General features: G+C 39.3%; 1 protein-coding gene across 1 annotated transcript; it reads right to left on the bottom strand.

Moving 5' to 3' along the window:
* Positions 1–747: 747 nt before the first annotated feature.
* LOC135088648 (probable glutamate receptor) lies at positions 748–7915 on the bottom strand. Its single transcript, XM_063983574.1, has 9 exons — positions 7221–7915; positions 6779–6903; positions 6613–6706; positions 6352–6511; positions 2523–2747; positions 2316–2424; positions 2017–2201; positions 1320–1424; positions 748–873 (listed from the first exon to the last, which is right to left on the bottom strand). Exons 1-9 carry the CDS (start codon positions 7913–7915, stop codon positions 784–786), a joined length of 1788 nt encoding a protein of 595 aa, XP_063839644.1. The 3' UTR covers positions 748–783.
* Positions 7916–9899: the final 1984 nt, after the last annotated feature.

Genomic DNA, 9899 nt, shown 5'->3' with positions numbered 1-9899 from the left:
GTCAACGCGACCCTCCTCTGTCCTCTCTCCGCCAATCGTCGACGTCATTCATACCATAGACAAGGTGCGTTTTGTTCGTGCAAGTAAAACGTTCGAGTAATAAAAAATATAGCTCATTTTTAATTTCATTTTAATTAAAGAAGATTAGTTTTGTATTTATTTATTAACTTTACTAAATAAATCATTTCAGTTTGCGTACTTACGAAAAACACTGTCAATGACGATAGGTAAAGATTATAAAACCGATCACAGATGGCGCTGTAGGAAATCTACGGTGATGTGGAAATAACTTTAGCCGTACCTACATCTACACATCCTACCTATTTACTTACATTATTTATTGGTTAAATCTATACAAACCAAAAATATTTGAATTTGTTCCTATTTTAGAAATGTTTTAATCCTTTCAATGTAGGTACCTAAAATGTAATGTTAAAAGTAAATACCTACTCTTGATTGCACGTCAAGTTCGAAATATAGACACAATTTAGGCGGTCTTATAACTAGGAAGCGATATCTTCTCTTCCAGATAACCCCAGGTAAGGACTATTGTTTAACGTTTATTTTAAAAAGAATTGAATTAGTACGAAGCGATTTATTGTATATCTTGTTTGATAAACTAGATGAGAATCAAGTAGGTAAGTCATAATAAAACACGTCTTATACCAGTAGTTACTTCTTTATTAGCGATAAAACATTATTAATGCACTACTTTTCTAACTTTCTAGTCTAAAAACTGCAAAGAACACTACGAAAAGTTGAATTATTTTATCAACAACATTTTTAAACGCGTTTTTTGTGTTTATGGATTATTTCCAAAATAAATAACATCGTAGAAATTATCACTCCAATAATGTATATGATGAAAACTCCCTGAAAAGTAATAATGTTATTAGTGGCTTTGTCTACTAAAGCAGCGCATAGCACTGTTTCAGATTTCAGATAGTTTTAAACACTTTTTCATTCTCTGTCAAAATAGTTTTGAATGTTGCCAACAACAAATACCTATAAGAGTAGGCGCACACCTTTGATTTTTCGTCGGCCGATAGTTTAGTCGGGCAGATGATCAGTATGGTCAATATGGTCATGTATGGGAGTGCGCACACTACGCCGATTCGATTTGGCCAATTCTTCATACAAATTAAAATCGGGCACAACTAAAAATCAACGGTGTGCGCCTACTCTAATACTTGGGTTACAAATTCTCTGTTTTTAAATAAAAAACAAAGTTTATTTGGAGCTGGAACTTCCAGTGTATCAGAACTCTACCAAACCGTTTTTGAAATGAAGAAAATAAATAGCATAAGAACACAAATTACCACAACATGGCGGAGTTTAAGCGGCTCGACATTATCCACATCCTTGTGGAATCGTGACAGTCGCACTTCAAGTTGTACTTCATAGTTTAGGTATTTTAGTGCGACCTGAAAATCGTGTTATGTAGAGTCATACATAATACCTAATATTTATAAACAGAGTGAGTGTAATAATGACGATCATTTCAGTCTTAGAGGAAAAAATATCGATACAGTAAGCGATAAGAGGCTTGACGAAGTCCTTGCTAATAGCCTTTCCTTATTGCTGAAGGTCACATGAAATGAAACATAAACTACGATTTTTATAGAAATACTAGCTGACCCGGCGAACTCTGTTCCGCCTTTATAAATAAGCCATTGCAATTTTTCCTCATTTGCTCACCGATTAGACCTACCCAGGACTAGGTACGACAAACATTTTAAAACCAAAATCAGCTCAATCGGCCCCGCCTTTCTCGAGTTTTAATCAGACTAACGAACAGCAATTAATTTTTATTTATATAGAAGATTAGTAGGCATCATCATCATCATTTCAGCCATAGGACGTCCACTGCTGAACATAGAAATATAATTGTTACTACATTATTAAGCATTTGATAGTAAAAGGGGCTATTCTAGTTCAATGGAGTCTTTAGTATCACTGCGACCGGTATCGATCTATGTATTTCGTAGTATGAACAGGAAAGCTATGGTTTTCTACCTGCGTTTCCCAGGCTAACATCAATCCAGACTCATGCAACCGTCCAATAAGCTTGCTGACTTTCTGTGTGTAAGGCGAACTCTTGCGCATCATCACCACACATTGCTCGTAGTAAAAGTCCTCCTGCATCAGCGTCAGACCGAGCATTGCGTCCTTTGTTATGTAATCACCTACTGCGAAATATCCTGAAAAATACGCCGTTCCAATGACAAAAATCAGTCAAACCCCATACAAAAAACACCGGCTCGTATCGTTATGGTCGCGGTTAAAGTCAGGTGGTGCAACTCAGCCTTACGAACCTGCTGGTAATCGTTCCACCGAAAAAGCCATACTCCTCTGCATACTTTTTATTTTCATATCTTCGGCCGACGACACTCGGAATAGACTTACTAGCTGCTTTACTAATGGCTGAAAATAGTAATAATATCCAATTTCCACATTTTTTATCTAGTTAAATGATTAATTATTCTTAATTATTATGGATCATAGATCAACTTTTCGCTCACCTCAGGCGACAGAGTCAGTGAAAACACCCAAGCATCATGGGTAGCTCCCCATTCCATCCCTCTGTCTACTATATCCTGGACGGTGTCTATGGACTTTTCATATTTAGGCACAGTAAATACTGAAGCCAGGCCGCCTCCGTATGCATTGTCGAGGACCAGCCCAGTCAATAGCATCCAACCGGTGATGCTACGAACACGCCATGTGGCGCCTACATCAGCCTGAGACTAAGAACAATATTAATTTTAGTATTTCTAAAAGATTTTCGGAATCTTGCAAGTATATGTCAAATAATGTGATACCGAATCGCCTAGCTATGCACTAATGAATTACGTACACCGAAACCTGTTTATGATTACAGGGAGATTAAAGAGTCGTTTTCAGTTCCATCATATTGCTCGTATCTTTATTCGCGGATACTAATTACAGTAGAACGCCGATTATCCGAATTAATTGGGACCGGGGTCGATTCGGATAATCGAAAATTCGGATAATCGGACATAGACTGGTAATAGGGAAAAACCAACTGTTACACATAGAATAAACTTTAATTAGTTTGACAAACAGATATATTTCCTACTTGGCGTTATTTAGTTAGTTTGCCTCCTATCACATAAAAAAAAAAAAATTGTAGAACTGCTACAATAACGCTCAGTTGAAATATATCCGTATTCCAGCAAAAAAAAATCTTGGTTTTAATTTTTTATATTACGCTTAGGACCGATTCGGATAATTGGCGATTCGGTTAATCGGCGTTCTACTGTACTATATTTGTATTTTTATAAAAATTTTGACTTTAAGTTATTCATGGGTATTTATTGTGACGACTTTATGGAAAAAATAATGGAATATTAATCAATTTAGATTGCGCTTCTATTCTGAGATCCTTTATCGCCATTAACCGTTAGTGCCTTTTCACACGTTCCGGTTGCTGGCTATCCGGCGCCGGGTACCCGGTGGTGAAGTGTATGGGCATGGTACGGAGCTTTCACATGTTCCGGCGTAAATTAATCCGGCAGGCGGTCGCCGGGTGCGCGCCGGATCCACCACTGTACGTCCGGTCGCCGGGCACCGGTTAGCCGGCGGCCGAACTGACAGTGGTGTATGGAACACGCAACTAGCTTTCACACGCGCCGGCCGGTCAGTCGTCCAGGTACAGTCTGCGAGAGTTGCAGTTTCTCATTTTTGTATCCTGACGTTGCAAAGAGTTCTTCAAACGGTTATGTAATTCATCAAAAGTAGTTGTACTTGAAAAACCTCTCTTCATGTGCTCGTAGATCTGGGAATAATGTATAGAATGCACCTAATGCTTCTCTTTTCATATTAATTGCATGAACCCAATAATTTCTTGATATTTCTTTCCGGCGCAGATATTTTCGTCTTCGATATTTTATTTTATTTATTTTTTTATGCATAACAAGGCAGGTATTTGATCAAAATCGCACCTGATGTTAAGTGGGATGCAGTCTAGATAAAAGCCACATTGCAATTATTTGTTCACGGTCCATCTTTGAAAGTATGAAATGAACGAGACTGTACTCTTGTCGGCTCTGTAGTCGATCAACCGGAGCGTGTGAAAGCTCATTTGACGCCGGGTAGCCGGCGCCGGTTAGCCGGCAACCGGAACGTGTGAAAAGGCACTAATAGTCGCAGCCTTAGTGCCTTTTCACACGTTCCGGTTGCTGGCTATCCGGCGCCGGGTACCCGGTGGTGAAGTGTATGGGCATGGTACGGAGCTTTCACATGTTCCGGCGTAAATTAATCCGGCAGGCGGTCGCCGGGTGCGCGCCGGATCCACCACTGTACGTCCGGTCGCCGGGCACCGGTTAGCCGGCGGCCGAACTGACAGTGGTGTATGGAACACGCAACTAGCTTTCACACGCGCCGGCCGGTCAGTCGTCCAGGTACAGTCTGCGAGAGTTGCAGTTTCTCATTTTTGTATCCTGACGTTGCAAAGAGTTCTTCAAACGGTTATGTAATTCATCAAAAGTAGTTGTACTTGAAAAACCTGTCTTCATGTGCTCGTAGATCTGGGAATAATGTATAGAATGCACCTAATGCTTCTCTTTTCATATTAATTGTATGAACCCAATAATTTCTTGATATTTCTTTCCGGCGCAGATATTTTTGTCTTCGATATTTTTTTTGTTTTTTTTTTATGCATAACAAGGCAGGTATTTGATCACAATCGCACCTGATGTTAAGTGGGATGCAGTCTAGGATATAAAAGCCACATTGCAATTATTTGTTCACGGTCCATCTTTGAAAGTATGAAATGAACGAGACTGTACTCTTGTCGGCTCTCTAGTCGATACTGCCGTCATCAACCGGAGCGTGTGAAAGCTCATTTGACGCCAGGTAGCCGGCGCCGGTTAGCCGGCAACCGGAACGTGTGAAAAGGCACTTAGTGCCTTTTCACACGTCCCGGTTGCCGGCTAACCGGCGCCGGCTACCCGGCGTCAAATGAGCTTTCACACGCCCCGGTTGATGACGACAAGAGTACAGTCTCGTTCATTTCATACCTTCAAAGATGGGCCGTGAACAAATAATTGCAATATGGCTTTTATATCCTAGACTGCATCCCACTTAACATCATGTGCGATTGTGATCAAATACCTGCCTTGTTATGCATAAAAAAAAATATCGAAGACGAAAATATCTGCGCCGGAAAGAAATATCAAGAAATTATTGGGTTCATACAATTAATATGAAAAGAGAAGCATTAGGTGCATTCTATACATTATTCCCAGATCTACGAGCACATGAAGACAGGTTTTTCAAGTACAACTACTTTTGATGAATTACATAACCGTTTGAAGAACTCTTTGCAACGTCAGGATACAAAAATGAGAAACTGCAACTCTCGCAGACTGTACCTGGACGACTGACCGGCCGGCGCGTGTGAAAGCTAGTTGCGTGTTCCATACACCACTGTCAGTTCGGCCGCCGGCTAACCGGTGCCCGGCGACCGGACGTACAGTGGTGGATCCGGCGCGCACCCGGCGACCGCCTGCCGGATTAATTTACGCCGGAACATGTGAAAGCTCCGTACCATGCCCATACACTTCACCACCGGGTACCCGGCGCCGGATAGCCAGCAACCGGAACGTGTGAAAAGGCACTTACGTATTTGTGTGCACTGTACTCACATATTTGACTTTGATAGTATCGATATTCTATGAACCTATGTTCAAACATTTGTTAATGGAAATTGAATGAAACACAGATTTTGTTAACTTTGAACAATATAAACTGAACTGATTCTAATTTATTATCTACTAGCGGCCGCCCGTGACTTCGTACTCGTGGATCCCGATTTACCCCCTTAGGGGAGGAGTTTCGTAAAATCCTTTCTTAGCGGATGCCTACGTCATAACATCTACCTGCATGCCAAATTTCAGCCCGATCCGTCCAGTGGTTTGGGCTGTGCGTTGATAGATCACTATGTCAGTCAGTCAGTCAGTCAGTCACCTTTGTCAGATATAGATATATTTCCGTCATACATGATTTCTATGTAACTTTAACCATTAAGGCTGCACACGCGACGGAAGCTTAAAAAATTGAATAACTTCTCCCGTTTTCCCAAAATTTCCATTCACTACTCTGCTCCTAAGTATACCAAGTTTCGTTAAAATCCGTTGAGTAGTTTTTGTTTCTATAAGGAACATACAGACAGACAGACAGACAAAAATTTTACTGATTGCATTTTTGGCATCAGTATCGATCACTAATCAACCCGTGATAGTTATTTTGAAAATATATTTCATGTACAGAATTGACTTCTCTACAAATTTATTATAAGTTTAGATGTGTCATCACATTATAACTAACTTGTGTTACCATCATCCCAAATGTAGCCAAAAATACTTTATCAGTTGAGCATCCCTTCGCGATAGCAAGGGCAAAGCTGGCATAAACAAAGGTGAAACCCAGAGCCATCCACATGTACCAACTGAATGGGAGAAGAGGCATTTCCCAACTGGCCAGCAATCTGAAAATTACAATAGTTAACTACTGGCAGGTAGTCGAGTCTAAACGAAATGTTATTGCTGTTTTTAAATGAATCAACTAAATCGAAAATCTATTTTGTACCTTGGTGAAGGTGCTACACAAGTAATCGCAGTTCTTATTCCAGATCCTGAAAAATCTAGTTCTAGATATTCTTCATACCAGGAGTATAACGCAGCTAAAAAGAAAGAAAGAATATAAGTGTTGTGTTGGTAAGTCTACGATTTATATTCCAAGTCATAATTCTTACTTATTCCAAGATCAGCTCGGTCTTTCACTACATTTCCCAGAACACCGACCCCGGTCTGATTGTCATACAGCTCACCCCATTCATGTTCATCATCACGTACGACTTCGATGGTACAGTTAATCCATCTAAAAGAGCATTAAGTAGGTACATTTCAATGAGACATCCGTATTATGTCCGTCTAATGCAGTCTTCCCAAAGTGGGCGATAACGCCCCCTTGTGGGCGCTGCAGGCTTAAAGGGGCGGTAAGAGACCCAGAAATAAATCGGGAAGTTGTGTAGAGGCTTGGGAGGCGTCATTTACTAGGAGGTCTCTTAGACACCAACTGAGCACTCGCCTCTCGACTACAAATGGGGGCGCTAAAAAGAATTTATTCTCAAAGTGGGCAGTAGACAAAATAAGTTTGGGAACCGCTGGTCTAATGCAATAAATGTTGTTACTAACCTGCAAAATTCATCGACGATTCTGACTTCAGTGCCATCACGACCTAGAGGTTCCTCAAGAGGATCTAGATCAAGTAGAGCATAAGGCTTATAAGTGAAACATGCAACTTTTACGGTCTTCCCATGCAAATTGGTCATGTCGTGTGGAAATAAATTAGCATCTTTTTCAAATTTCAAAGAACAAGAATTCCAACGATCCATATAATAAGGTTGATCGACTTGATCATCCGGCCCTGTATATTTATGTGTAGCTAAATCGTAGATACTGCACAATCCGGACTCGGGTGAAGGCAAAATAAGCAATATGTTTGCCAAAAAACTTGTTTCTTTCAACGTAAGAAGTTGGAGCAAATCTGTTCTTGTAATATTATTATCTTCGTAAGGCAAAAACACTACTTTACGATCGCTACGTCTCACATTTCCTAAATGATTGACTCTTTCGAATGCAGCCATGAATCTTGCCGGATCTCGCATTTTTACAATATAATCCGAGCAGCCCATTTCCGAGACTTGCAACAACTGATTTACCAATAAATCTCCATCTTCTGGTACCATCGAGGTAAAGCTGTTACTGATAGACAAATCAAGAGATTTTTCGGATACTATAGTCAAACAATAGGAACTATTTAGGTATAGATTAACAATTGAAGTTAGCAATATTTCTACCGGAAAAAATAAAACGGTGTCCTGTAACATCGTTCCAAAGGTAAAAAAATATTTTAAACTAAAATACAAACTGAAAGTCTCTCACAGCTTTTTCAATTTAATCTATAAATATTAGGAACTTCATTTTGAAATTCGTATGTTACTTGTTACGTCTAAAACCTGCCTTCATGGAAGTAAGTCCATTACCAACTGAGGCTAAGCTTGAACGTAAAATATCAACAGCATTACGCATTCTGAAAGTCATTTAATGAAATGATAGTTATTTACCATCGGTGTTTACTCATAGGTTATAGGTTATTTCATAAAAAAATTATTATCATCAATTTGTTGACAATAGATATTTACGACAACTCGTGGAAACAAAGGCTTGTTATAGTCCAGTCATTATAGTAAGTTCACCTCGGAATTCTAGATACCCAGCTGTAAGTCTGTAAATACGTGTATATTGACACCCTAAAAGTTGTCTCAAAACCTACATATGGTAGGGTGTAAGCAACTATTAAATTTCAAGGTCAACGGTCACAAAAATCGGTTTTTTGCGCTTTTTTTAGAAATATCTCATTTCCTATGGGTTTTTTGCTATTTGTATTTATTATCAATATTGTAGAATACTAAATTCTCTACAAATTTTGTTTAAAAACTTTTTTTATACGGTGAACCGTTTTCGAGATAGAGGGCGGAGAGCGCGCAGTCACTGCATAACTTCAGGTCTACTTAAAGCGGTTTAGATTTTTCATACAAAAGGATTTTCCCGCTAATTCCTATGGGAATTTCGGGAATTCCTTGTTGTAACTAAGCTTTGAGTTTACTAAGGTACCTACATGCCAAATTTCAAGCGCCTAACTTCCGTTAAGCGTTTAGATTTTTCATACAAAAGGATTTTCCCGCTAATTCCTGTTCCCGTGGGAATTCCTAAGTAAACTATAACCTGCCCAGGTGTATGAAGAATAATTGTACCAAGTTTCGTTAAAATCCGTCGAGTAGTTTTTGTTTCTATAAGGAACATACAGACGGACAGAATTCTATACATCCCAACTAATATTATAAATGCGAAAGTAACTCTGTCTGTCTGTCTGTCTGTCTGTCTGTCTGTCTGTCTGTCTGTTACGCTTTCCCGCTTAAACCTCGCAACCGATTTTGATGAAATTTGGCATAGAGATAGTTTGAGTCCCGGGAAAGAACATAGGATAGTTTTTATCCCGGTTTTTGAAACAGGGACGCGCGCGATAAAGTTTTTCTGTGACAGACAAAATTCCACGCGGGCGAAGCCGCGGGCGGAAAGCTAGTGAAATATATTTTCAAAATAACTATCAGGGGGTGATTAGTGATCGATACTGATGCCAAAAATGCAATCAGTAAAATTTTTGTGTCTGTCTGTCCGTCTGTATGTTCCTTATAGAAACAAAAACTACTCGACGGATTTTAACGAAACTTGGTACAATTATTCTTCATACACCTGGGCAGGTTATAGTTTACTTAGGAATTCCCACGGGAACAGGAATTAGCGGGAAAATCCTTTTGTATGAAAAATCTAAACGCTTAACGGAAGTTAGACGCTTGAAATTTGGCATGTAGGTACCTTAGTAAACTTAAAGCTTATTTACAACAAGTAATTACCGAAATTCCCACGGGAATTAGCGGGAAAATCCTTTTGTATGAAAAACTTAAACCACTTAAGTTGACCTGAAGTGATGCAGTGACCGCGCGCTCTCCGCCCTCTATCTCGAAAACGGTTCACCGTATAAAAAAAGTTTAGTATTCTACAATATTGATAATAAATACAAATAGCAAAAAACCCATAGGAAATGAGATATTTCCAAAAAAAGCGCAAAAAACCGATTTTTGTGACCTTTGACCTTAAAATTTAATAGTTGCTTACACCCTACCATATGTAGGTTTTGAGACAACTTTTAGGGTGTCAATATACAAGTATTTACAGACTTACAGCTGGGTATCTCGAATTCCTAGATTCTTACCTAATTTAAGCTTAAATGACTGGACTATTAAGCCAACT

Source organism: Ostrinia nubilalis, chromosome 4 (genome assembly GCF_963855985.1).
Source record: "Ostrinia nubilalis chromosome 4, ilOstNubi1.1, whole genome shotgun sequence".
NCBI classification, from domain to species: Eukaryota; Metazoa; Arthropoda; class Insecta; order Lepidoptera; family Crambidae; genus Ostrinia; species Ostrinia nubilalis.
This window is presented reverse-complemented; position numbering and strand designations above follow the sequence as displayed.